This window comes from Plecotus auritus, assembly GCF_963455305.1.
Source record: "Plecotus auritus genome assembly, chromosome: 9".
Classification (NCBI taxonomy): Eukaryota; Metazoa; Chordata; class Mammalia; order Chiroptera; family Vespertilionidae; genus Plecotus; species Plecotus auritus.
In genome coordinates this window covers 1,354,627-1,382,490 of record NC_137783.1, presented here as the reverse complement: position 1 = coordinate 1,382,490, position 27,864 = coordinate 1,354,627, and the positions used below count along the sequence as shown (strand labels likewise).

The following is a 27,864-nucleotide window of genomic DNA, read 5'->3' as shown; positions in this document are numbered from 1 at the left end:
TGGCCTCAATTGAAATGAAATCGATGCAACCGAAAGGACTCAGGATTGGCATCCTTCCGGTGTCACCTCGAAATAAATTGTGGTTTTTATGAAATCTCCTGTGAGAAGAAAAAAATAGGACCTCAACCTGGACAAGAGGCAGACTGTTGGGGTCACGGGGAGGGGGGGTGTTGCGGGTATTCCGTGTACTTCCACAAACGCTCGCGTACCTGCCCTCCTAGACAGGAGATCGGCCCCGCGATGTGAACTCCCCGCGCCTTAGCACCCGCTAAGGGGGTCCCACGCCCCCCCCCCCGGGTCTGGAGCTCGTCTCACGTGACCCCAAACCACCGGCCACCCCTAAACTCAGGCTTCCTCTTCTGACGTTTTGCAAGGAACAGGTGGCAGCGATCTGCCCTTGGAGACTGAGATTTGCATGTTCCCTCGGCCGCGCCGCGCCCTCACCGCGGGCACGAACCGGGCGCCCAGGCCTCGCCCCAGCTTTCATTCCACGCGAGCAGCCACGCGCTGGCCCGCGACCCCGTTATTCAGTCGCACACAATGCAAACACCAGCACCAACAAAACGGCGCGGGAGAGGTGCCTTCGCCCGCCCCCCGCCCCCCGCCCCCCGCGCTCCTCTCCTGGGGTCCAGCCGCAGATCCTCCCTCCTCCGCCGAAGCGCCACCTTCCCGCGCCCGCTTCCCGCGCCGCCCGGAGCGCACAGCGCTGCCCACCCGCCGGGGACCTGGGCTCGGCTGCAGGCCGCTCGCGCCAGGCTGGGGGCGGGCAAAGGGGCTCTTGACCTGGTCCGGGCAGCGCCCCCACCTGCCCTGCGCCCCTGGAGAGGCGCTCAGGTCAATGGCTCACCAAGTCGCACGACGCCCTGTTGCTGCCGAGCCCCAGGCGGTCGGGTGCTGGGAAGGCGCTCTCTCTCCGGTGTCCGCCTGCCTCCCGGCCTGTGTCCCTCTCGGCGCCGGTTCCGAACTGGATTCGGGGAGGGGAACGGGGTGCCATCCAGCTCACGTTCCGCCAGTTGGCGTCCCGACCTTTAACCCCTGACCCCGGCCCCTCCCTCCACGCGCGGCGAGTCAGCCTTCTTCTAACGCCCCCCCCAAACCCCTCCGCCCCAAGCGAGAAACCCTTCCACATGTGAGGACGCCACCCCAGCCAGCAAGGATGCTTAAAATGGTTTATTTTTTTTTCTTTAAAAATATTTACAGATCTGAAATCTCACCCTTTCGCCCCCACCCATCCTCGGGACGAGGGAAACGAAAAAGAGGCGTGGAGATCATTGTCCAAAGCGCCCAGGGGCTGGCGTGCGGGCTGTGCGCGCATGAACATATATACAGATGCGGAGAAGGGGGTGCGCAGTGCCGGCTTGTTGGTGTTTTCCTGTTGGGTTGGTTTTTCCCTACCAATCAACGCCGATCTGGCCGAAACGCCCTTTCCCACCACCCCAGGAGGACATCCCTTCCTACGGGGGGCGGTTCGAAGCATCCTGGTTTGTTTGGGGTAGAAGCAGATGTGGCCTGAGGAATGCCGATTAAGTCCCCAAAAACAATCAACACGAAAGAGGAGGGCAGAGACCATAAATAAGAGATAATGAATACACACGGTGTATTTCTTAGTATTTCTGGCAACACGCCGCCTGCTCCGGAGCCGGGGCGCGGGTGGGGGGGGCCGCCCTGGGAGCGGGCGGCGCGCGCCAGGCTCTGGCGCAGCTGCGGGCGCGGGGGGCGCGGGGGGCGCGGCGGTCAGTAGTCGAGCTTGTTGTAGAGGTTGTAGAGCGGCAGGGCCGAGAGGTTGCCGCCGGGGTAGTAGAGCGGCGCCGGGAAGGCGAGCGAGCGCGGCACGGGCACGCGCAGCAGCGAGCTGTCCCGGAACACGAGCGGCAGCCCCACCAGAGTCTGCGCCGACGCGTGGGCCATGTTGGCCGCCTCCAGCTCGGCCGAGAGCTGCCGCTTCCACTTGTTGCGGCGGTTCTGGAACCAAGTCTTGACCTGCGTCTCGGTGAGCTGCAGGCTGGAGGCCAGGCAGGCGCGCTCCGAGCTGCTCAGGTAGCGCTTCAGGTCGAAGGTGGACTCGAGCTGGTACACCTGGCTGCGCGAGAAGACCGTGCGCGTCTTCTTCTTGGCGGCGCCCGCCGGCCGCTCGGCGCCGCTGTCCCGCGGCCGCTCGGGGCCCGGCGACGGCGAGCCCGCGGGCAGGAGCCTCTCCTCTTCCTTAAAGTCCGGGTGCGAAGGAGAAAGGAAAGGCAGATGTGGCGAGCTCGCCGGCCCCGCGCCTCCGCTGCCCTTGGGGGTGCCTGGGGAGTGAGCACAGACAAGGAGACCATGGGCATGGGGCCCCTCAGACACGCCGCCTCGGTCCCGGCCCCCTCCCTCTCGCCGGCGCCCACAGCCCTGGCCCTGGCCTCTGAAAAGCACCGGGAGCACCAGCTGCTGCCAGTCCGGGGTCTCTGCGCGCCCCGCTCCGAGAGAGGACGGGCAGCGACGCGGGGAGACGGGCGGGCGGGTGGGGACCGCGAGCGCCGTGTTTGGAGGGGGCTTTGCTTGGGAAGAACGGGGCCGGAGGGGCTCCCCGCGCTTTATGGGGCGGCACCACTTCACAGGCCATTTGTTCGGAGATCACGCTAAGGACTAAGGCGCGGCTCCCCCGTCAGCTGCCGTGAAAAGGAACCGTCTCTGAAAGGCGCCATTGTCAATCATGTCGCAGGGCTCCTGGTCCCGACAGGGAGGAGGAGGAGAGGGAGACAGAGAGACAATGAGAGAAGGAGGGAGAGAGACCGCGGGAGGCGAGCGGGCCGCGCGGACGCGCTCTCGGACCTCGTGGTGGCCAAGTGTCCGACGTGCTTAGGGGGCCAGGGAGGGCCGGGCGGTGCGCGCGGCTCGGCACCCTGCCCGCCGCGGCTCCCTCTCCCTCAACCCAGCCCTCCCGCGACCACCCCGCGCACGGTCTGCGCCCCAGTCTCCTCCCCAGCGCCCGCGGGGCCCAGGAGGCAGCACCCCGCGCGCGCCTCCTCCCCTCGGACCCGGGACCCCGGGCGGCCACGGCTCTGGCCAGCAGGGCCGACGCAAGAGCACAGTCTCCCTCCCCTGGAGCGCGCTGGCGGCCGGCGGGCGGCTGCGATCCTTACCCAGGCAAGGGAAGGGGATGGGGGGGTGGTGCTTGGGGCCGGGCTCCTTGGGGCCGTGCGGGTCTGGGCAGAAGCAGGCGGGCGCCTTCCAGCCGTCGTCCGGCTCCTCCTCCTCCGAGGACACGGACAGGCTGCGCTTCCTGGCGGGCCAGCCGGCGGGCTCCCGCGGCGCCTCGGAGGGGCCCCCGCCCAGGATGGACTGAATGGTGAAGCTGGAGACGCCGCCGGCCGCCGGACACCTCTTGCCCGCATCTTCCTTGCTGCCCATCCTGGGTTCATAAGAAACCGGAGGAAACCAAGAACTCCCTTTAGAGACGGTCGGAGTGGAAGGTGGTGCGGGAAGGCAGGCGGGGGGGGAGGGGCGGGGAGGGGAGTCAGGGGGAGGGGGCGGCGAGGCTGGCGAGACGGCCCCTCCGCGCGGGGGACGCGCGGGCACCGGACGGCTGCGCCGGGGTCCCTGCCCGCCGGGCTCTGGGTGCGCCCGCCCGGCCCCAGCGCGGACGCCCCTGCTTTGCCCGCCAGCGCTCCCGTCCCCGGCGGCGCGGCCTCATTTGCATAGAGGTTACCGGGACGTGGCCAATCGCAGCGCCGCGGAGCGGCCCCGGACATTTTCAAAAAGCCGAGGCCCGGCCCGCAGCGCCCGTGCTCCCTGCAGCGCGCCGACAGCCTGGCGGGCACCTGCCGTGTCCAACCGGGGGCAGCCGGGCCCGAGCGCAGCATCGCCTCCGGCCCCGGTTCCCGGCCTCCGTGCGGCTGGGACCGCGCGGGCCGCGCTTCCTCGAGGGGCAGGGACTGTGCGGAAGTGCGGGCTGGCGTGGCCCGACTCCTCCCGCAGGCGACGGGTCCGCGCTCCCTGAAGAGCCAGCACGGGCTGTTCCACGACCCTCCCCAGCCTCGCACCTCTCCTCATCCGCGAGCGAGCAGGGCTGGGAGCCCCCAGACCCACGCGCCCCTCGGGGGAGGAGAGGGGGAGAGGGGGCGGAGCATGCGCCTTGGAACTGCTGCGTTCCCGGGAGCTCAGCTGTGAAGCCTGGAGCAGATAACTCTGCCCTTTCTCCTCCGCAGACCCCACCCCTGTCCCAGGCCCCCGGGCACCGCAGGATCGTCAAGGTTGGTGGGCCTGGGAGGGGCGGAGCCCTAGATCCTGTTTCAAGAGATCCCGGTTCCAGTCCCAGCACCCCGTTGGCAGTTGGCGCAGCGAGAACTTGGACAATCCAGTCCCAACCAGGGATTCCTTGTCTCAGACGTAAAATGAACTTCTCTTTAGCGCCCCTCCCCTCTTGTTTCGGGGATCACCTCAAGTAGGAATGGAAACGCCCTCGGAAGCGCCAGGAGCGCACAGTAGGAGCTCTCCTAGATGCACCGGGAGCGCACAGTAGGAGCTCTGCAGACCTTTGCTGACTGGGCCACACCCATCCTGGTCCGTTTTGCTACGGTTGTTTCCTCCCCGCTTTGGCAAATATCAGAGAAGGCGGACCTGCTGCAGAAATAGAGCGCTTTGGCTCCAGGGAAGGAGAGGGGAGGGCGGGGAGGGCAGGGACATGGTGTTAGAATTGGGCAAAGTCGCTTCACATCTGGCCTGGGTGACTTTGAACAGGACACTTAAACTTCCTGAGCCTCCGTCTCCTCTTCTTAAAAGTGGGGGAAGCAACGCCTACCTCGAGGAAACCCTGGAGGCCGAAGTGCCCCCCTCCTAGCCGGGCACACAGTAGGCACTCCGTCAACCTGGCTCCTCACAGCCCCCTGAGCAGCCTGCCTCTCGCCTCTTCAATCCCCAGGTCAGCTGTTCCCGGACCTAGAACCGGCCGGGCGGAGGCAGAAGCGGCCTGGGCGCGCAGTTGTCTACAGAAGCCTCGAAGGTGAGGCGAGGCCCCCAAGTGCTCAGGCAACCCCACCTCCCGGTCTGCGGCCTCGCCTCTGACCGACCCCGGAAGCCCTGCCCCCTGGGTCCCCAAATGCAGTCCAGGGAGACAGGCGGCTCTGGGTCAGTCCCCACCCATGTCCAGGCGCTGCGCCCTGATGGTGCAGCTCCCTCCTCGCCCGCCGCGCCCGTGTGGGAGTGGAGCGCTGATGGCATCGTTCGCAGCGGGGAGGTAGCGACTGCGGCCGGCCGGTGGCAGGCCCTCTCGCTCCTCGGCTCCTCCGAGGGCTCGTTAATGGGCTAATTGATTAGGAATCGGCTGCGCAGCCGGGGCGCGGGCCGGCGAGGGGGCGGGGGGCCAGGGCTGTGCGCCACGGCCCAGGAGGCCGGCGAGGGGCAGGTGCCGGCCTCCGTCACCGCATTAACCTCTTCGGGGCTCGGCGGCGGGTCGAGACACATTACAAATGGTCAGCTTTCACCACGCTGTCAGCTCATTAACCCGGAAGGACCCGGCGCAGGAATACAATTTGCGCGGCCTCCTCGGCTCGGCCACAGTGCGCAGGCTCCAGGGCCGCGGTGCGGGACCCTCACCCGCTCCCACCTGCTTGGGGGGTGGAGGGGAGGGTCCTGGGAAGGAGCACCCGACTTTCTCACCCGCCTGCGGCCTGTCCGCCTGCCACAAGCACCCTCCCGGGGCGCCGCCCTCCCGCCTGGCCCAGGCGCCCCGCACTGGGAAGAGGGAGGGGGAGAGGGGAGAGGCGGGCTGGCCCCTCTGCGCTGGTGGAAACTGGTGCCGGGACCAGGAACACGCGGGGAACATCCTTTTCCTTTGGCGCTTGAATGCTCACAGCAAACGTGCGCTGCAGGCCCTTTCCCCAAATGCCAGGGCTGGACACAGGCTCCAAACAGCGCCCGGGCCAACCAGAGTGAGCAGGCCTGAAGTTCAAGGTGGTTCCGCTGTGAATACCAGGCCCTGGGCCTTGGGCTTAGGGAATGGCTGCGAAGAAAACGGGAGACTCTCCCCTCTCCGGATGAGGGGGTGGATCTGTGTGTGGGGGGGGTCAAGGGATGGGGGGAGGGGTGGCCAGGCCTTTGGGGTGGGCCTGGGAGAAGCAGCCCCCAACGCTGGGCGCGGGAGGCAAGGCACAGAGGACTCTACCTGGGGAACCACCAGCCTCGCGACCCACGACCTCTCCCCCCACACAGGCCCCGCCCCGGCTGGTTTCCAGGGCGAAAGGAGCCATCTGGCCTCCTCCTCCTCCCCTGCTGGCCACGCCCACTCGCAGGGACGGTCTGGTCTACCCTGAGGTGCGCTCCCGCCGGTCCCGCGCAGCCTCCTCCACCTCCACACCGCACCCCACACCTCGTCAGAGGCCCCCCGCTTTGAGCAGCAGGCACGCACTTGCATAACCGCTTACACACACGCACACGCACACGCACACACGCCTCCACACTAAAGAGGGCGCAGGGTGGAGCCGGGGAGGCCGGCGGAGACTGCAGAGACCTCTGGCTCCAACCCCCTGGCCTCCGCTCTGCTCCCCTCAACTAGTCCCCTGGGGGCCTCCCGCCCCTGTGCACCGACCGCAGTCACACGCAGGCGCTGAGGGCCAAGACGCGATCTTCCCGCCCTCCCTCGGGGCATCCAAGGGTCCCCCCCCCCAGACTCCACGCAGCGCGCAGAGGCCCAGACGCGCACTCAGGGGCCCAGCGCAGCCGCAAAGCACACTGCCGGGACCCCTCCCTCGGCGCCAGGCTCCTCTGTTAACGATCTCAGCACCTGTTCTAAGCCTCAGCCGCCACCCGCAGGTACCCGCTCTCCACCCTGCGTGCGCCATCCTTCCCCTCGGAGCCGCCTGCGACCCACCCTCCTCGCCTCTGGGGAGCTGGCCCCTCCCAGCTCCACTCCGTCCACAGCCGCTACCCTGGAGGATGGCCCCTCCTCATGAAGGGGGCCTGGCCTGGTGGACCCCCTCCCCCGAGGAAGGATGCGTAACAGGTTCCGAGGAATGACAAACTTCCCCAGACGGAAAGGACGCTTCAAGTTTAGGTCTTGAGATGCTGCCGCGGCTCCACGTGAAACCGGCCCAGAGCAAACTCGCGGAGGAGGCTAATAAAAATTGATCCCCTGCGCTCGCGGCCGAGGGGCCCTGGGCTGGCTGAGCGGTAATCGTGGAAGAAGGCTCTCGGGGAAATGACAGATGAAGTCATAAACAAGTTTGATCTTGGAATCAAGCTTCGATAAATATTAAACACAGTCTGAGCCCCCCCCCCCTTCGCCAGTGGATTATGATATATGGCGCGTCCAAACTTTAAAATAAGGAAATACCAGAGAAAATGATCTCAATAAATTTTCTAAGTATAAACGTTGATTATGTTTCGATTTTCATTCAAGGGCCTCTGCTGTTCGTTCTTTGGTGCAAATGACATCTCGCAATGGGCTTTGGGGAGGGGGGGGGCTCCCTCTTTGAAAAAGAGAGCCCAGAGGTGGACAATCTATGTAATCTGCGGCTGGAAAATGAATTCTGTAATTTATTGGAAAACAGAAAGTCCTGAAGATTGGATCAGGAGCGCTGAGTCCCGGCACCCCACCCCCACCCCCCCATCCATCAAGTTCCAATTAACAGCCTAACCAGAGAGCCTTAATGGGTTTCCAATCTAGTGGCCCTGATAGACTCATCAATTCCTCTGGGAGAAATTAAGAAAATCGACCGCCCCTTGGCGACGCAGTGTCATTCCTTTCTGCAACTATATGTCAAATTAAAAACACAATTAAAATTTAAACTGTTTCAATCAAAGGGTGCCCTGCAACCTATGTTTCACTTAATAGAACTTTGATGAAAATCTGATGCGTGCACTCCGTCACCCAGGGGGCGGGGGGGGGGGGGAGCGCAGTAGGGAAGGGGATTCTTTCTGTTTCTTTAAGATGTTGGCGCTGGGGCGAGGCACGCCAGGTGAGTACACCTCCGGCTCCCGCAACGTGATGGGGGCACGGGCGCTGTGGGCGCTCTCCCACCCGCCGGCTGGACACTTAACCCCACCCCACCCCCCCTTTCTCCTTCCCGTCCATCCACCGCAACCGGAAGGGATCCTTTGGGATCCCGGGCCACACAGATTTGGGGAAGTTTCACCCCCGAGATGCATCGCCCTATATAGCAGCAGCCGAGGGAGGCCGTCCAGCCAGCCCTGTGCACCGCTGGGGACCTCGGCGGAGGCACGCGGCCTGCCTCTCCTTGTCTCACGTCTGGGAAAGCTGCCCCGGCGCCGAATGAACTGATCCGGCATCTGGAGGCAGAGGGCGGGAGGAATCCCGGGCGGAGACACGAGCCCCTGTGGCTGAGGCTGAGGCTCCCCACCGCATAGGTCTCCGGGGAACTTCCGGCGGGAGAGGCGCGCCCGGGGCCAGCGCGGCCCTGGCCTCACTCAGGACGCGGGCCGAGGCGGCTTCAAAGCGCAGCGGCCTAGTTGTCACCGGCCCCGTTCCTTCCTGCCGCCACCGGCGCCTCACTGTGCGGCGGGGTTAGGGTCACATCCGCCCCGCTCCCCCCGACGGGCGCGCGCGCGCACTCCCAGATGCGTGTGCATAGACCCCCAGAGCCAGGGAGGGTCTGCCGGCCGCGCAGGGCGGGGGCAGAGAGTGGGCGGGGAGCCATGAGGAGGGGCGTGCGGATCGCCTCCATCGGGCCCCGCGGGGGGGGCCCCCCCAGGGCTGCCCGGCTGCGTGCTGGTCCCCAAACGGGGATTTCTGTGGGGCTCACGGGTCTTGCACTCTGACGCCGTCGGGGTGACCCAATGAAAGCGGTCTTTTCTAGCGGCGCTGCGGAGTCTGTTTGGGGCGCTAAGCAGAACCGGTCCCCTGGACAGGCCTCCAGGCCGCGGGGCGTGACCACCGCGAGAAGTGGAGCAACAGGGAGCCTTCGAGGCGGACGGGGCCGGGCCGGCAGCCTGCGGCCCTCCTGGGCTTCTCCGGGGAAGCTCCGGCGCCCAGGACGCACAAAGGGACGGAAGCGGGAGCGCGTGCCCGGCCCAGGCAGCCGCTGCGGGAGGCCTCTCCCGGGCCCCGCAGCCCTCAGGGCCCCATTGTTCCGACTCCCACCCCTCGCCCAGGCCCTCGGCGGCCAGCACGCGCCCGCAGAAGAGAAAGCAAACCCCACCGACCTTCTGGCCTCCTCTGGCCCCCGCTGTGCCCTCCAGCGCGCGCTGGGAGCGAGGAGAGGAGGGCGCTGCGGGCTCGCGCGTGGCCACCGGCTCTGGCAGCCGTGCCAGGAGCTGGCGAGGGGACGTCCTGGCTCAGAGTGAGCGCCCGTGGCGGGGGCCCGTGTATATCTGTCTCGCTGGTGTTTGATGTACACACACTGGCTCTGTTTACTACCAAATAAAAGAAATACATCTGTGTTGCCAACAGAAACAGCTCCAGCGCTGGCTCCGCGGTCTCCCAGGGCCCAGAGGCGCTCGCGGGCGCGCAGAGCCGCTGTGGGGACCCGGCTCCCAGCGAGGCCCTGGCCCGTACGAGTATGGGGATCCCTCTGGGCTGCGGGCAGCGTCGCTGGGTGTCCCAGGTGGCTTGGGCGAGGGGAGCAGGAGGCGGCCCGCGGAAGGAGTTCAGGCTCGGAGCAGCGCCTGGCTCCTCGGCCGCCCCCAGAAACCTGGAAAAGGTGCGCCTGCCGGGTCGACGTGGCTGATGCTAAGCACACGTGGGGGTGGGCTGGGGGCCGGAGGAGGTCTGTCAGGAGGCCTAGGCGTGTGCTGCGGTGCGTGTCCTGCATGGTGTCTGGTGCAGGAGGGATCTGGCTGGGAAGCGGTGTCATTTGCACGGACTTGAAGATCAGGGGGTGCCGAGAGGGAAGGACTTGGAGCTGGGGCTGGAGGAGAGGAGGCTGGGTCCCGCCTCTGAGGGGAGGGACGCTAAAAGGATAAATCGGGAATGTGGTTCATTGTCGGGGGCGAGGGCACTGACCCCCTGGCTTCCGTCCTTGGACCGCTTGGAGCAGTTGGGTGGGGGCACCTCACTCCCCCTCTGGTGAGCGGTTCCTGCATCCCCACAACCCCTGGGAGAGGCAGCCGGGAAGGGGCGGGAGGGGACCGGCCATTGGGTGTGGGGAAAGGTGACCCCAGCCAGCTGCCCAGATGTGGCAGCTCCACCAGCGCCTTCTTGGCCTCTCCTGACACCAACGCCGCGGAAAGACCTGCAGCCGCGCCCAGGATGGTGGGAGCGGGAGCGTGAGGTGGCTGGCTGCTCTGAAACCTCACCCTGGCTCAGCCCCTTCTCTGGCTCCGTGAGAAATGCCACCACCCCACCTGACCAGAGGGGAGGGCAGGCTTCTAGGCTCAGGCAGCCGAGAGCCCCAGGAGGCGGGGCGCGCGACCCCCCCCCCCCTCAAGGGCGCACCGGGGCTCCTGGGAGAGACGCCCACCAGGCCTGGGCGCAGGCCTCGTCTTCCGGAGGGAAAGGGAGAGGCCTGGGGAGCGGGGCAGAGGATAAACGGAGCGTGTGAAGAACCAGTTATTTCTCGACTTTGTAAAGACTGGGTCAGTCAAGAACCGTTTTTCTAGAATCCAAACACAAATAAAGTCTTTCCTTGGCGCTTGATAACATCGTGTCGGGGCTGTGAAACCTAAGGACGTGTTTGCTGTTGCAACATTGTTTTTAATGAGCTGCTGTTGGCCTGGCCGCGGTTAGTATTGCCAACAGTCCAGGGCATCACTCTGTTTGCAGGTAACACAGGGAACAACATATTTTGACCCCGAATGTCTGTTTATTTTTCATTTACGACACATGCCCTCGTTTTTATTCCAAACCAGAGGGAAATAAAGGGAGATCTCCCTTCGCTGAGGTCCAGGCTAAAATTTGGCCATAAATACTCATGCCCATTTATGGGGGGCAGTTTCCCATCAGCGGGAAACGAGGCCGGACGCTGCCGCCGCGGCAGAATCGTTTGTGTGGATCGCGTTGGAGGAACCTGGCGCTGCGAAGGTGGCTGGAGCGCGCGCGCAGGCGCTCCCCAGCGGATGCGCCCCGCGTGAGCTCTCCGCAATCTTGGTCTCTCCGGGTCCCGCATCCCCCTGCTGGTTCCCTGGCTTCAAGGACATCCTGTCGGGAGCTGGGCTGCAGGCCCGTGCGCTAAGGCAGGGAGCCGCGCGGGCGAGGGGCGCCCAAGAGCCTGCTTCTGCCGCAGACCTGCGCTTCCCAGCGGCCGGCTGCCCCGCGCCCAGCCGGCGCGTGGGAACAGCTAGCGGTGCGCTTCAGGCCGGCGGCGGGGACGGGGCGAGGGGCATGGAGAGGCCGCCCTTGGGGTGTGGGGCGCCGGTGGGCAGAACCACGTGGACTGCGCCCACCCCCCAGCCGCCCAGGAGCCACCGTTCCTCAAGGACTGCGGAGGCCGCCCTGCCCCGTGGCCTCTCCGGCTGCCCTCTCGCGGCCCGGCCCTCTCCCAGCCGGACTTCGCGATCCGCCTGCGGCCGCAGCCAAACTCTAAAATTCACTCCCGTCCTCCTCTGCCCACACCCGGAGCCCGCCTGCTCCAGGCCCGCCGCCCCGGGGCCCAGGGCTGTCCCACCCAGGATCTCCCGGCTCCCGAAGGAACCACGTCCCCGGAGCGGAATGCGAGGCCGCCGTCCTGCGTTCGGAAAGGTCGGCCCCCTCCGAGCTCGCGGCCGCCGCCTCGCCCCATCTCGCAGCCCCGAGAAGCCGGGTTCTCGCCGCCCTTCCGCCCCTCATTCTTCTCCTGCTCACAGGGCGTTCAAAGCCGCGGAAGGTACGGCGGAGGGAGCGGCCGCGGTGGCGAACACAGCCGCCTTTGTCTCTCTCCGCCGCCGCCCGGACGCAGCGGCTGTGCGCCCAGGTTGGACTCGGCGCGCAGGCGGCCGGGGCCCCCAGCCGGGCAGACACCTGCTCCGGGGAGCCGGCACAGTTACAGTTACACACGCGGGCAACACGAGACGCTTCGCTTTGCTTTTTAATGAATTCCGTTTCACCACGACATGAAGTGTAACAATGTTTTGTTTCTTTTTCTCTTTTTTCTTAAAAAGGGACTGACCCCAGACAGAGGTGGGAAGATGGGGGGGGGGGGGGCGGGGAGTGGGGGGCAAACTACCGCAGAACAACAGGTGTAGCCCAGGGAAAGAAAACAGATGGGGCGACAGAGCAAGAAGCCCTACGGAGTCGAGGGTGAACTTTACAAGAAATCTGTACATTTATCAAATAAGTTAAAATTCTCCTAAATTGATTGTCCTTCACTTAAAGCGCTCCAGTCTCCTATCTTAACTTCTCTGAGCATCGCTCCCTGCCTGTCCTTCTTTCCTTCCTTCCCCCCTTTCTCCTCCTTAGTTTTCTCTTCCTGAAGCCATGACCGGGATCGTACAGTGGAAATGCCTGCCTTTCCCGCCGGAGGGAGAGCGGAGCTCTCGGGAAATGTTGCATGATATTGCACAGATCAGAAGCACAGCAGTTACTGCGGAACAAAAAGGGGAACGGGAGCGGGTGCAAGCCACAGGTTGTTACTTCTCGTATGGAAATCACTCTCTGGGAGGGGATGAAATAATAACAGCAATATTAAGAATAATGTACCAAGTGAAATTCCAAAAATAAATGCCACTCGTCAATAAGACCGCACGCAGGGCGGGAGGCTGAGCCGTTCCCCATCACCAGGAGACTGCTTGGGGGGCTGTCTCGTCTTTTCCCTTCAGACACTTAAGATAATCCTTCGGTCGCAAAGCGGAACAGATGAAGAACTGAGACAGACAGACCTTGAAGAATTGAGGCAGACCTCGAGAGGGAGCAGGGCGGCCTCCGTCAGGGGGTTTCTTACAAGAGGCTGCTCGGATTTTGAAAATTGGGGAGGATAACTGTTTGGGGGGTGGAGAGGCAGAACCACACCCAGAAATCTAGAAATAAAAATACGACAATGCGAATCCTCTCTCTTTCTTCCCCTTCTCTCTCTCCCCTTCTGAAAATAGTTCTCTAGGAACGAATAAATTAGAGGGGGTCCGCTTTTTGCGTTTATTTTCCTTCGATTAAAAAAAAAAAAAAAAGCCACAGCGCGGGATGCAAATTGGGTGGGAGGGTTGCTCCTATCCCCAAAGCTTCCAGCGGAAATATGTTGACCCAGGCATTGGATCTGTTCCCCGTTCTCTTAACAGAAGCCAAAAAACCAAAAGGTAGAGGGGACGCGCCTCAAATCCACGTGGGGGTGAATTGCACGAAAAAAATGCATTGCAAATACTTACAAAACGCTACCGATTGGGGGAGGGGAGGCCGAGCCGCGCCGGCGCCGGCTCCCGAAGGCCGCTGGACGTCTGGGCGCCCTGGGCCCGGCCCAGTCTCCTCGGGGTCTGGGGAGGGGGCCGGGCGCTCCCTCCGCCTCCCCTGTCGGGCCTCAGACGGGCCGGAGCAGCGGCACCGACGAGACCACCGGGTGCGAGTAGTAGACCGGGTGCGGGAAGGTGAGCAGCGGCTGGCTGACCGGCACCGGCGCCCCCGCGGCCGCGGCCGCCGCGCCCTCGGCCGCCGAGTTCTCGTGGTAGAGGATGGGCACGCGCACGATGCGCTGCGCCGCCGCGTGGCTCAGGTTGGCCGCCTCCAGCTCGGCCGCCAGCTGCCGCTTCCACTTGTTGCGCCGGTTCTGGAACCAGATCTTGACCTGCGTCTCGGTGAGGTGCAGGGAGGCGGCCAGGCCGGCGCGCTCCGAGCTGCTCAGGTAGCGCTTCATGTCGAAGGTGGACTCGAGCTGGAAGACCTGGCTGCGCGAGAAGACCGTGCGCGTCTTCTTCTTGCGGCACGCGGGCTTCTTCTCGGGGCTCTCGGCGCCCTTCTTCCAGTCCTCGGGGCCCGGGGGCGCCGCCGCCGCTGCTGCCGCCGCTGCTGCGCTCGCCCCGGCCGCCCCGGCCGCCGCCTCGCCCTCCTTCTTGCCTTCCTCCGAGTCGCTCTCCTCCAGGACGATCTCGTCCGGGCTCCGCGAGTCCAGCTCCTTGGGGTCGGCGTCGGCCTTGAGCAGCGGCTCCGGGGAGTCGCGGTCGGTGCCCGAGGCGGGGGAGGAGTCTCGCAGGAGGGCTTTCTCCGACGCTGGGGAGAGACAGACAGACGGAGGGATGCACACGCGCACTGGGCGGTCAGCGAGGCCCAGGTCGACCAGCGCCACCTCCGGATCGCAGGCCTCAAGGCCTCACGCTCGCCGGCCTCCTTCGGCCTGGCTGAGCCAGAAGAGGGGCGCAGCGCCCTGGGGCCCCCTCCCCCCAGGACAGGCGACAGGGCCCCTGAAGGTGGCAGGGCCACGGCGTCCTCTTTCCCCGGCACCCCCCCCTCCCCGGGGCGCACAGAGAGATTCGCCTCTGTCTTGGGACCGCCCCAGTCGCTCCCTCCATCCAGGCCAAGTCCCCATCCCAGCCTCCGAGGCCTCCCCATTCCTGCCGGAGGCCACTGTCCCCGGGAAGCGCTGCGCCCGGGGCTCCAGCTCCACTCTTCTCACCAAGTGGGATTGGATTCCCGGGCCGTGAAGCCGAGTGGGCGACCCGCGAGCCAGGGGCCGGATGAAGTTGGCAAACACCGGGGTGGAAGGTGCGGGAGGCCCCGGGGCTGCAGTGGGGCGCAGCGCGGGGCAGGGGTGGGATAGGCACGCGGGGAGGACAGGAAAGTTCAAAGAGCGGTCGGTACCTTCAGGTCGCGGGAGGTGGCCACCGGCGGGGGTCAGGGTGTAGGGGTACCACCAGGCCGGGGAGCGCTCCAGGTAGTGCGCGGGCAGGGCAAACCTCTGCGCCGGGATCTCAAAGCGGGGAAAAGCCAGGTCGCCCACCTGCGAGAGCGCGAAGCCCGCGGCGCCCTCCAGGGCCCCCTTGGCCGCGGCGGCGGCGGCAGCGGCGGCGGCAGCGGCGGCCGAGGCCGGAGCGAAGAGCGTCCGTGGGGGCGGCTGAGGCTTAGGGGGCGCCCGGTGGTGGTCTCCGTTGAGCAGGTTCTTGATGGAGAACGGAGACTCCTTGGGCGCGGGAGGCGGGGGCGGCGGCGGCGGCGGCGGCGGCTGCGCGCTGGCGGTGCCGGGGGCGTCCGGCCCGGGCTCCGGCATGGTCCCCTCTCCTCCGGGTCCCCGCGAGGGAGGGACGGGCGGGTGGCCGGGCAGGCTGGCGGGTGGCCGGAAATCAGACCATAAACGGAACTCAACTACGGGGCGCAAAGTCGAGGGCCGCCCGGGGCGCAAAGCCAGCGGCGAGAGGGCGGGGTGAGGACCCGGCCGGGGCGGGCTCACATGGGGAGGGGTGCCGAGGGGCGGGGAGCGGCCCTGCCGAGGCACCGAGGGAGCGAGGCGGCTCGGCGGCAGCTCCGGCTCCCGGGGAGGAGGCGGCGAGAGCAGTTCCCGGTTCGGGGCTGCGTCAATCCGGCCCGGATGCTAATGATGAAATCAAAATGTCATCCAAGTTAAATGCGGGGAGTAGACGGCGATTGGGCGCGCACAATGGCAAATGGGATTAGGAGGCGAAGGCACAGCCGAGCCGTCCCGCAGCCGCCTCCGCCGCCCCCTCCTCGCCTTCCCCAGGATTTGGGCGCTTTGGCTTCGGGCTATAAGAGCCCGCCTGTTATTGGCTTTATATAGTCCAATTAGGCAGCAAATGAGGACAAGCCCATTAGCACAAAAGGATATTGGCTCCCGCTAAAGAGGCACTCGGAGCGCTCCGGTGTGCGCGGAGGAGAGCGAGGGACTCGGAGCCGGCGGCGCCCGGGGCCCGGAGCGCACTGACAGCCCGGCGCCCGGAGCCTCTCAGCCTGTCTCCCCGATCCTCCCCCCAACCCCCGCAGCTCAGGGACCAGCTCCCAGCCGCCCGGCTTGCGGGAGGGGGAAGGGGCGGGCCAGGCCCGCCCGGGTCACCTCGGGGTTATCCTTGTTCGCAGCTGCCGCTCCCCCGCCCCCAGGGGCCTGGCACGGGCCGCCGCCCCCAAGAAGCTGGAGAGCAATTCAGCACCGGCCCTGCGGGCAGGACGCGACCTCAGGCCCCATCGACCTCAGCACCTTCCTACCCTTTGCGGTCTGGCGGCCTCAGCATGTCACCCAATGCCTGCCAAGGGCGCGGCCTCCAGGAAGATTGGGGTTCCCAGCCCCCCCCCCCCCCCCCCGTCTAGTCGATGGGAAGGGAATGGGGGTACGTCAGCGGGCTCAGCAAGCCTCGTGGCCTTGGCCTCTGGCCCCAGGAAACCGAAGAGGAGCCTTTCCCCCCGAGCGAGAGTGCGGGTGCGTCTCTGCGCACCGACTGTGCCCGAGAACCGCGGACGCCGGGCGCCACGCAGCGGGGCAGCGGCTGCGCGAGCAAGGGCGCTCCTCTCCTCTGGCCACGAGGGCCGGAAGCCTGGCGATCCGCGAAGGCCCCGCGACCCCGAAAACAGCACTTTCTCCCGGAAGTCTCTCCGTCTGACGTTGGGAGTTGCCTAGCACTCTAACAGGGGCGATGCGAGCCAGGCGCGGCGGCTCACCTTCCCGGGCTGTGGCGCGCCCGGGGCTCCCGCAGAATGTCCCGGGAACCCCGCTGGACCGGAGGGACAGCCGGGCAGACAGGCACTCTACTCCGGCTGCTTCACAGCAACCCCCAGGCCGCACAATAGCTTGGGAAGGCCGGCGCCTACGGCTCTAGATTTCATCAGCATTGCTTGGGGGGGGGGCGGGGGTCCCCTCCTTAGAAACAGCTCCCTCGTCAGAGAAAGGTGGCACGCTGGCCGCCACTCCTCACCCCGCTGTGAGCTCCCAGACACCCGAGGTCTTTCTGTGGGCCCTTCACTTACCCATGGCCTTCTCTTTTTAAATAGATATTCGTATGGATGTCAGAGAGGAAGGGAGAGGGAGAGGGAGAGAGAAACATCAATGATGGGAATCACGGATAGGCTGCCTCCTGCGCGCCCCCTACTGGGGATGGAGCCCACAACCCAGGGCCTGTGCCCTGACGGGGAATGGATCCCTGATGTCCTGGTTCCTAGGTCGTCGCTCAAGCACGGGGGCCGGGCCGGGCCATGGCCTTCTCTTCTTGAGATGTAGCTTCGCCTAACGCGAGGCCGCGCTGCGTGGGCAGAGGCCACCGCTCTGGCTCCCCAGTTGGGAGATGGGCTCTATTTTCCCATCGGGGTTTCGGACCCCCCCCCCCGCCCCCCATCAAACCCCGGTGAGCGCCTTTGATGCTTCTCTCAGCGAACACCCACGTTCAGGAGTGACCCCTGTGTTTGCTTTGGGAGCCTAGAAGCCTTGCGGATGGTGCTCCGTGACCACTAGTCTCTCCTTATTGTTACTGTGGCCTTTGCTCAGGGCTCTGCTGGGACGCAAAGCGCTGGACGGTGACCTGAGTGGGAGCCAATCGCAGCCCGGAGGCCCCAGCAGGGCGGGTCTCCCACTCGGGTTTTACAGATGGCAACGGACTCCCGGGGAGGCGGAGACCGGGCCAAGGTCACCGACCGCTGCTGGACTCCCAAAGCGAAGTTCTCTCCAACGGCAGAGGCAGCTCCGCGAGCGCAGGTCCACGCGGGGCGGGGGGCGCACGGACCGCACCCGCCAGCCACGCTGCCGGCCGGGGATGGGGCGGAGAGCCGCCCCCCCACCCCCCCGCCCGCAAGAGTGTCCGAGGGGGATGCGTGCAAAACCTCCCCAAGTTCTGACGCCGCCTTTCCAGAGAGACGGCAGAAAAGCGCATTCCTGTAGAGGGGGGCCCTCGGGGACCAGGAGGGCGCAGGCGCGCGGGAGAGGGGTGCGGGCAGCCTGGGCCTCAGTCTTCCCCAGTGTCCCGCGTCTGGTAGGCGCGCGCCTTCTGACCAGGGAGAGGAGTTGCGTGGGGTGGGTGGGGGTCGGTACCCACAGCGTACCCCCCGAGTCCAGGGATGCTGGGCTCGCACAGCCAGGTGCACGGGACAGACCCTTCTTGCTCTTCCGCCGGGAGGCAGTTTGCGGGTGTGGGTCCCGCGCACGGTCGCCGCCCTCCCCCGCGCTCTGGCGAGGGGTGTTGCCTCGGCCTGCTGGCGCCCGCGACACCCAAAGTCAGGCAAGCAGCGCCCTCTAAGGGGCGTCCTCGGAACCGCACCCGCGGGCTCGGCCGGCCCTGGTCCCGCCAGCAGGTCGAGGCCTTGGGGTCTCTCCTTCCCGACCTGGGCGGGGGGCGCAGCGGCTCTGTTTCCTGGATTCCGGGGGGGGGGGCAGCCGAGAGCGGACCCCGCAGCCCCTGCCGATCAGTCCCCGGCCGCCCCGCCTCTTCTCCCGCCCGGGTCAGGGCCCTGGAATGTCCCGCTGGTCCCTGGTCCCCGATGCCCTCTGGGCGCGGGCTGGATGGGAGCTCCGGGAGGGGTGCAGTGGACCGTCCATCCCCTTGTCTTCCCGGGACTCAGGCCGCCCGCCGGCCAGGCCTCTGTGCTCAGCCCCAGGGAGGGCAGACGGGAAGGAAGTCACCGTTCCTGTGGCAGGCATGGCCGCAGGTAGCCAGCCGATCAGACCCCAAAGCAGTGTTGTTTGTGAAGTTAGGTGAGCCCGGCCGCAGGGCTCATGGTGAAGCATCGACCTAGGAACCAGGAGGTCAGGGTTCGATGCCCGGTGAGGGCACATCCCTGGGTTGTGGGCTCCATCCCCAGTGGGGGGCGTGCAGGAGGCAGCCGATCCGTGATTCCCTCTCATCATGGATGTTTCTCTCTCTCTCCTCTCCCTTCCTCTCTGAGATCAATATATATATATATACACATATACATATACACATATACATATACACATACACATATACATATACTTAAATGAAAATATAGGCAAACTAATCTTTGGCCAGGAGAGTGCTTGTCCTTGTTGAGGGAGAGGAAAGAGAAATGACCGGAAGTGATAAAAGCCTGGGATTCCGGAATGCTCTCTCTCCTCATCCGGTGCTGGTGATCCGGGCACATTCCCTTGTGAAAAACCTTACCTCGTTGAGGTCCTCATTCACCACCCCGACCAGCGGCTCATGGGTCAATGCTCAGCCACTGAGCCATGCTGGCCCGGCTATATTTTCATTTAAAAAAATTTTTTATTGACGAAACCGTTTGGCTCAGTGGATAGAGCGTCGGCCTGCGGACTGAAGGGTCCCGGGTTCGATTCCGGTCAAGGACATGTGCCTTGGTTGCGGGCACATCCCCAGTGGGAGGTGTGCAGGAGGCAGCTGATCGATGTTTCTCTCTCATCGATGTTTCTAACTCTCTCTCCCTCTCCCTTCCTCTCTGTAAAATATCAATAAAATATATTTTAAAAAATTTTTTTATTGACTGATTTCAGAGAGAAGACAGGGGTGGGCAAACTTTTTGACTCGAGGGCCACCATGGGTTCTTAAACTGGACCGGAGGGCCGGAACAAAAGCATGGATGGAGTGTTTGTGTGAACTAATATAAATTCAAAGTAAAGGAGCGGAGGGGAGAGCAAGAGAACCGGATAGAACAGCCGGATCCGGCCCGCGGGCCGTAGTTTGCCCAAGGCTGGAGAAGAGAGAGGGAGAGAGGGAGATTGATTTTGAGGTGTTGCTCCACGCACTGATGCATTCGTTAGTGGGGTCTTGTGTGCACGGACCGGTGCTCACACCCACTGAGCAGCCTGGCCGGGGCGTGTGCAGGCTGTGCAGGTGGAACCGGGCCCGGCTTGCCTTTGCGTGTGGCTCCTCTCATTAGCCCTCATGTTTAGGAGATTCACGCAGTTGTCGATGTTCCCTTTCATTGCCCTTTAGTGCCGCCTCGGGCCAGTACGACAACATTTACGGGTCCATTTGCTGCTGACGGACACGTGAGCAGCCTCCGCGGCTTCGGACAACTCCGCACGGAGCTGCTACCAGCACGCCTCCTTTTGTTTTTCTTTAGAGCCCGTTTTCACTGATGTCAGGGAGGAAGGGAGAGGGAGAGAGAGAGACAGAAACATCCATGAGGAGAGAGAATCACGGGTCGGCCGCCTCCCGCACGCCCCCCACTGGGGATGATGGAGCCCGCAACCCGGGCCTGTGCCCCGACCGGGGATCGAACCGTGACCTCCTGGCTCCTAGGTCGACGCTCAATCCCTGAGCCACGCCGGCCGGGCTCAACACGCCTGCTGCTGATGGTCACGTCGGTGTGTGTCGGGCAATCCCAGGAGCAGACTGCGGGCCTCGGGGTGTGGCCGTGCCCCGGCTGCTCACAGGAGCCCGATGGCAGAGGTTCCGGTGACAGAAGGGCTCTCGCTCTGCTCCGGATGCCACCACGCCGGGCCCTCGGGCAGCGGCCTCGGAATTGGGTGGGACGCAAACACGCAGCTTGCACAGGCCGCGCCCAGAGCCTGGGTCCCGGGCGGCCCTGGTTGTCACTGGCCTCCTGGGGCCGCGTCCCGTCAAGCGAAGGGCGGCGCTCGACCGTCCCGCTCCGAGGCGCTGCGGTGGTGGGTGGCCTTCCCCTCCCGGACACGCCTGTGGCTGAGGCAGAGCTGAGAGAGGCGCGTCCTGGGCCCAGGGCTTCACCGGCCTTTGGGGGGCCACTCTCTCGGGAGCTGTGTTTGCCCCCACTTTCTCTCTACCCCAGGGGTGGGCAAACTTTTTGACTCGAGGGCCACCATGGGTTCTTAAACTGGACCGGAGGGCCGGAACAAAAGCATGGATGGAGTGTTTGTGTGAACTGATATAAATTCAAAGTAAAGGAGCGGAGGGGAGAGCAAGAGAACCGGATAGAACAGCCGGATCCGGCCCGCGGGCCGTAGTTTGCCCATGGCTGCTAACCGGAGGCCCCAGAGCCCCCGTGGCCCTGTCGCTGTCTCAAGCCCTAGGAGGGCTCTAAGGGAGGATCAGACACACCGGGTCCCCGAGGTCCCAGGGTCCTGGGATGTGGGGGCTTTGCACGCGGACGCTCCCGGTGTGTCCGCTGTTTTTCTGGAACATGGAGTGACCGGGGCGCTGAGAACGGAATCCGATTTGTCAAATGCATATTGAGCACCTACTATGTGTAACCGCCCCCCCCCCCTTAAAGAGGCACCAGGTTGATGGGGCAGGGCAGGGGGCAGGGCGGCTTCCTCTCCCGGACCCAGTTAGTGGGAGAAGCAGGACCCCCGCCATCCATCGCTCCTGGATTTAAGTTCCCTCGGCACCAGGCCTCTCCATCCCTGCACCCCGGGGCCTGCGGGGCGGCCCAGCCTGGGGTCCTGGCCCATTTTGGTGGCAACATGACAACCAGGGAGGCCACCCCACCCTGAAAACAAACAGAAAGGCCCCTCCTCGGCGTGCGCCCCGTCTTGGGAAATTGGCAGCAACCATTTCCGCGGGAGCGCAGGACGATGAAACGGCCCGGAGTTCCGCGCTGAATTAATTGCCCGGTGGAACGGGATCGATCGTGTAACTGGATCATTTACGTGGCCCGTCCGCTGTGATTTAGACGTCCGGCTCGCTCTCCCCCGTCTCCGTCCTGAAAGCAGGCCTGGCCTGTGGGCCGGGGCCACGCAAACAGCCTCCATTAGGTCCGAGTCCCGAGCCTTAAGTGGCCCAAATAGTCGCCTCGGGGCCGGCGATGCGGGGCTGATTGTGGGAAAATTGGAGCAATTTGCCAAAATAAGCCAAGTCCCTCCTCTTATTCTTCGTGTCTCTGCAGGAAAGGACTCCTCAGAAACGGAGTGGAAGTTAAAACACCCTTAAATGACACTCCAGGTCCCGCCCGTGTCACCCCCACCCTCATCGGACACCACGGTCCGGGTGCAGCAGCCGTTCCCAAAGAGGAGCCCCCAGACGTCCCACATTCCCAGGACCGTCCCAGCTGGCCCTCCGCCCGGAGCCCCCCTGCCCCGCCCACGGCCGGAGCAAGTTCAAGTCAATGCCACGGCCCACAATCCTCTGGGGGGGTGGGGGGAGGCCGTCCCGGCTTCCAACATTTTTATCCACTTGCTGCTCTTTATTGGGCACCCCCATGTGTTCCTGTCGGTCCCTCCCCGATCCTCCAGGCTGGGGACCCCTGTCCCCCTACTCTGACCGCACGGGGTTCACTCATCCTCATGGTGCTGCACACCCACCGCTGTCCCCAGGGCCTGCAGGGCACCCGGCGCCCAGAGCTCACACCTGTTTGCAGAATGTCACCCAATGTCACCCAGCCTCCAGGCGCCCACCGTCCAGGGGGCCCCTTCTCAGAGTTAAAACCCCAGGCACTGGGCTCCTGTAGTCCCTTCCCTCCTTCCTTCCCTCCCTTCCTTCCTTCCTTCCTTCCTTCCTTCCTTCCGTCTTTCCTTCCTTCCTTCCTTCCTTCCTTCCTTCCTTCCCTCCCTCCTTCTTCCCTTCCTCCCTTCCTTCCCTCCCTCCCTCCTCTCTCCTTCACTCCCTCCTTCCTTCCCTCCCTCCCTCCCTTCTTCCTCCCTCCCTCCCTCCCTTCCTTCCTCCCTCCTTCCTCCCTCCCTCCTTCCTCCCTTCCTTCCCTCCCTCCTTTCTCCTTCCCTCCTCTCTCTATCCTTCCTTCCTTCCTTCCTTCCTTCCTTCCTTCCTTCCTTCCTTTTCTTTTTTCTTCCCTTTCCTCCTTCCTCCCTTTCCTCCTCCCTCCCTTCTCTCCTCCCCTCCCTCCTCCCCTCCCCCACTCTGCACAGGCCCAGTGAGTTGACTTGGGCTCCTGATCCCCAAAGGTGGGGGCAGGAGGGTGGGCCCTGGGGGGGGGGGGTCATGCAGAAGCCAAGACACCCATCCCGGGGACGGGCTGGAGGGCAGAGGGTGCCACCTGGAGCGTGAATGGTCCCGGCAGCCTGGGCCTGAGGGAAACCGGATGGACGGGGCCGCCTGGGCCTGAGGGAAACCGGATGGACGGGCAGCTATGCACCCAGCGCCTCGTGTTGGTCAGGAAGCTGTTGCTTGGTTGATGTTTCACTGCTCTCCATGGCACGCGTGATGGAGACGGAGCGGGCGCACAGCGGGGGGGGGAGGAGGTGCGTTCCTGCGTGTGCTAACGGGGTAACGCGTCCATTAAACAATGACGATTCCCTGTCTCGGACGCGTGGCCGCAGGAAGGACTATCGCTCACTGAGATGTGATCTGACAAGTCGCAGTCACGGAGCGTCCGGCCATCAGGAGAGGCCCGTTCACACGTTTCCTGTCATTCATTCATTCATTCATTCATTCATTTATTTATTTAAATTTATTTTTTTTTTTAAATTGTTTGAAGTATTACCAATAGTAGTACATATGTCTCCTTTTTTTTTCCCCATTGACCTCCCCCCGGCCTCCCCTTCCCCCCAGTACATGCCTTTACCTGCCCTCCCAGTGTCTTTTATCCATTGGTTATGCTGATATGCATGAGTACAAGCCCTTCAGTTGATCTCTTACAGGCCCCCTCCCCACCAAAACCTCCTCTGCCTTCCCGCTGTAATTTGACAGTCTGTTCAATGCTTCTTTGCCTCTGTATCTATTTTTTCCCCTTTTCTTTCCTTTAAAAAATCTTGCCTCTGCAGACTAGAAGTAAACGTATAATAACAAAAAATGTTTGAGTCCCAATTTCAATGTCCAACAGTTCTGAGTCCCCGTTTCAATGTCAAACAGTTCCTTCTGTGTACATGTCAGCAATGATATCTGGATGGTGGGCCCATGGTGGCGATGCAGGTCCGACCCTCTCTGGTTTGGTCCTGGGCAACCTGCCGCGTCACACAGCCGCTGACTGCTAGCGTGGCCAGGCGTCGTCAGCGTCTCCCACGTTTCCCGTCATTTAAACCAGCGGGAAAGGGATCGCCGTGAAGTCATCGGGGAGCCTCAGGCCTGCGCCAGGCCAGGCGGGCTCCGTGGCGGCCCAGCCCGTGCACGGGGCGGGGGCAGTGGGGGAGGGTCACGGTTCCCTGACCTTGAGAGTGAGACAGTCAAGGCACTGGGGGAGGCAGACGCCTAACCAGCGCCGCTCACGGGACCCTGTGTGCCAGGCTCTGGACCAGGGGTGGGCAAACTTTTAGACTCGAGGGCCACCATGGGTTCTTAAACTGGACCGGAGGGCCGGAACAAAAGCATGGATGGAGTGTTTGTGTGAACTAATATAAATTCAAAGTGTGAACTAATATAAATTCAAAGTAAACATCATTACATAAAAGGGTACGGTCTTTTTTTTTTTAATTTCAATAGTTTTATTCATTTCAAACATTTTAACAAGAAGAATGTAAACACTAATTATTATAATTTGAAATTTCAAAAAATGGAGGAATCATAGCACAATAACATACCTTCTATTGAAGATGGCAAAGGCAAAATAAAATTGCCTAACAAAGGAAAGGTACAAAAGCCTTTCAAATTAAACTTAAATATAAGAAAGTAATTTAAAACTAAAACAAATAGAGAAGAACAAAATGTGTAAACAGTAAATTAAACATTTTCTTTAGTGCAACTTCCAAATTATGCCCAGGACGTAGATGTAGATGGCAATGTAGACTGGGTTGAAAGGTTTTTGGTCTTTAAAACATCCACTTCAGTGGGAACAGTGTTGTTGGTCTCCTTTTTGGCTAATGCTCTGATCCTGTGCTCTCCAGGGGCGTGTCTCCCTCCATCACCACGACAACGTGCCTACGCATTCCCAGGGTGATGTCAGGGGACGCGTCCGCAGGCATTCCAAGGAGCCTCTGGAAGATGGGGAGGTTGTTCCTTCTACTGAATGGGGATATAAACCCGCCCGCTCAGAAGAAGGAGCTGCGGCCGTGTTTCCCGACGTTGCCATGTTAACACTGCTGCTGGTGAAGGAGCGGAGGGGAGAGCAAGAGAACCCTCCGCTCTTTCGGCTCCGCGGGCCGGATAGAACAGCCGAACGGGCCGGATCCGGCCCGCGGGCCGTAGTTTGCCCACGGCGGCTCTGGACTGAACTTGACCTTGAGCCTAAACCTCGAAGGAACCCTGCTGTGACCCAAGGCTCCTGCTGCGAGTTCTTCTCGTGGAAAATGCGTTTTTGTGGTTCCAGAGAGGAAAGGGGAGGGAGAGGGAGAGACATCACCAGCGAGAATCAGGGGCCGGCTGCCCCCTGCGCGCCCCCGACTGGGGATGGAGCCTGCGACCAGGCCTGTGCCCTCCCCTCCTGGCTCACACGGAGGGGCCGCCCCCTCGCTTCTGTGGGCACACAGGTCGCAGGCAGGGAGGAGCGAACAGATACCCGTTCCTGCACAACGGGGGGGGGGGGGGGGGAACGGCTTGGGGAGGTTTTGTCCCTGTGGGAACAGCTGGGAAGGAGGGTAGGGAAGGTCAGAGGCATCCGATGGGAGAGGGAGGACGGGAACGGCGAGGAAGCTCGTGGAAAATTCTGGAAAAGGGCGTTAGGCTCGTGGCGAGGTTCCGCGCCTCGCGTGAAGATGGCCTTCAGTTCGGACGTCAGTGTACGAGGCAGAAACACGGTGGAGTGAGCCTGTGCGACCTCACGAGAGAGGCGGGCCCTGTAAGCCGTCCGCGGGCAAGTCCAGAAGACTCCACTGACTTCGACGAACAAACGGGAACTTGATTCCTTTTCAAAAGACACCTGGTTCCGCCCTGACCGGTGTGGCTCAGTGGATAGAGCGTCGGCCTGCGGACTGAAGGGTCCCAGGTTCTATTCCGGTCAAGGGCATGTACCTTGGTTGCGGGCACATCCCCAGTCGGGGGTGTGCAGGAGGCAGCTGATGGATGTTTCTCTCTCATCGATGTTTCTGACTCTCTATCCCTCTCCCCTCCTCTCTATAAAAAATCAATAAAATGTATTTTTTAAAAAAATGGTGTTTATGGCCCTGGCTGGTTTGGCTTGGTGGATAGAGCATCGGCCTGCAGACTGAAGGGTCCCGGGTTCGATTCCAGGCAAGGGCACAGGTCTGGGTTGTGGGCTCCATCCCCAGTAGAGGGCGTGCAGGAGGCAGCCGATCCATGATTCTCTCTCATCATAGATGTTTCTCTCTCTCTCTCCCCCTCTCCCTTCCTCTCTGATATCAATAAAAAATGTTTTTTAAAAATGGTGTGTATGAGGTTCTTTTGAATGACAAGAAAAAGTACTCATGATACATCTTAACCCCCCAAAAAAATCTTGTTACAAAGCATGGCATGGCACAGCTTTGTAAAAACACTGTGTATGTTTGTATAGGGGTGAAGCCTTGAAAAATATAATACAACGCCCACCATCCATTCCCTAATGATGGGATTAGGGCACTTTTGTTTTACTCTTTGCACTTCTGTGTACTTTTCAAATTCTCCACAGTAAGCAAATACCTTCATAATCAGAAAAAACACTCTACCTTCTTACAACAGCAACGTGCGCGGGAAATAAAACATGGCAAGGAACGTCGTCTGAGGCTAAAGTATTGCAGCTCTTGGTAACAAATCACAGCGCACACACACACGGGTTAGTGTGGGCTTCTGTTAACCACCGATTTACTTTGGGATCGAAGGACAAAATGACTCGTTTATGTGAACAAGTGATAGTGGGTTGGAAATCCGCCCCCTGGTGAGGTGGGTGGGGTAAGAACAGAGTAAGCTGGCCGAAACCGGTTTGGCTCAGTGGATAGAGCATCGGCCTGCGGACTGAAGGGTCCCGGGTTCGATTCCGGTCAAGGGCATGTACCTTGGTTTCGGGCACATCCCCAGTGGGAGGTGTGCAGGAGGCAGCTGATGGATGTCTCTCTCTCATCGATGTTTCTAGCTCTCTATCCCTCTCCCTTCCTCTGTAAAAAAATCAGTAAAATATATTAAAAAAAAAAAAAAAGAACAGAGTAAGCTGGCGGTGCCCTGAGGAGGCTGTGTTCAGGCACGCAGCGGCATCCCCCCAGCGCCCCTTCCCCACTCCCCCCCATCCCCCGGGGATTTCAGCCGAGCGCCAACTAACCGGACGTGGGCTATGTGTGTGGAATAGTTACCACTATTGTGAAGGCATGGTGCTTCCCCGCTAAGTAAATGCACAGTGGGATTTGGGATTTGTCTCATTTTAAAACTGGTGACCTCATAGTCTTTTTAAAAATAAGTTAAAGTGATCCCAGAGGGTGTGGCTCAGTGGTTTGAGCATCGACCCAGGAACCAGGGGGTCAGGGTTCGATTCCCAGTCAGGGCACAGGCCCCGGATTTCAGGCTCGGTCTCCAGTGGGGGGCGTGCGGGAGGCAGCCGACCCACGATTCTCTCTCATCATGGATGTTTCTACCTGTCTTTCCCTCTCCCTCCCTCTCTCTGGACTCAATAAAAACATATCAAAAATAAAATAATTAAAGTGAATGGGGCTTGCTTTGGGTGGGTTTGTTCTCTGGCAGAAGCAAGAGCCAGAACTGGGTTTACTTCCCTTTCACTGGACGTGAGAGAACCGTGAGAGGAGGAAGGCTGTCTGCTCCGCTCCCCCCTCCCCCCCCCCCCCCCGCCCGTGGACAGGTGGACAGGTCGCAGCCCCGACAGGCAGGGAGGCCAGACGGCGCGGGCGCTGTGCTCACGGCTCCGGCCTGTGTGGCCTGGGGAGGTGCCCTCCTGGCACGGCGCGAGGGGGCCCTCGGAAGGGGCAGTGGGACTGGGTGCAGAGAAAATCTTTGGGAGGACACGGGCCCATTCTAGATGGGACGGGCAGGAAGGCTAGAGACCCGGCTCAGGCAAAAGCAGGGGCCACGTGAATGCAGCCAGCACGGAGCCCCAAGGGCTGCCCCGGACGTGCTGGGGCGGCGTGGCCGCTGGAGGGGTCCCCCCAGGAGCCTCCACGGCACCTCCCCAACAGGGCACCAGCCTCCCCAGCAGGGCACCAGCCTCCCCGGGGGCCTCCGCGGGCACCTCCCCAGCAGGGCACCAGCCTCCCCAGCAGGGCACCAGCCTCCCCGGGGGCCTCCGCGGGCACCTCCCCAGCAGGGCACCAGCCTCCCCGGGGAACAGCCAGGGACTCGTAACTGCCTGCTCTTCCCAAGACACATCTCCCCCTCCAGCATCTTGGACCTGATTGGTCAAGCCCAGGTCACATGCCACACTCCAGCTGCCAGGCGTGGGAGGACCCGAGGTTC

General features: G+C 62.9%; 2 protein-coding genes across 2 annotated transcripts; both read right to left on the bottom strand.

The window, feature by feature from the left end:
* Positions 1-1,152: 1,152 nt before the first annotated feature.
* On the bottom strand, positions 1,153-9,265 carry HMX2 (H6 family homeobox 2). The gene is made up of 3 exons (XM_080642083.1): positions 9,133-9,265; positions 3,117-3,385; positions 1,153-2,285 (listed from the first exon to the last, which is right to left on the bottom strand). The coding sequence occupies exons 2-3, from the start codon at positions 3,382-3,384 to the stop codon at positions 1,735-1,737; spliced, it is 819 nt and encodes a 272-aa protein (XP_080498209.1). The 5' UTR covers position 3,385; positions 9,133-9,265; the 3' UTR covers positions 1,153-1,734.
* A 4,084-nt stretch (positions 9,266-13,349) lies between these two features.
* On the bottom strand, positions 13,350-15,029 carry HMX3 (H6 family homeobox 3; the record flags this gene model as incomplete). The annotated part of the gene is made up of 2 exons (XM_080687500.1): positions 13,350-14,035; positions 14,624-15,029. The coding sequence occupies 2 exons, from the start codon at positions 15,027-15,029 to the stop codon at positions 13,350-13,352; spliced, it is 1,092 nt and encodes a 363-aa protein (XP_080543626.1).
* Between the last annotated feature and the right edge of the window lie 12,835 nt (positions 15,030-27,864).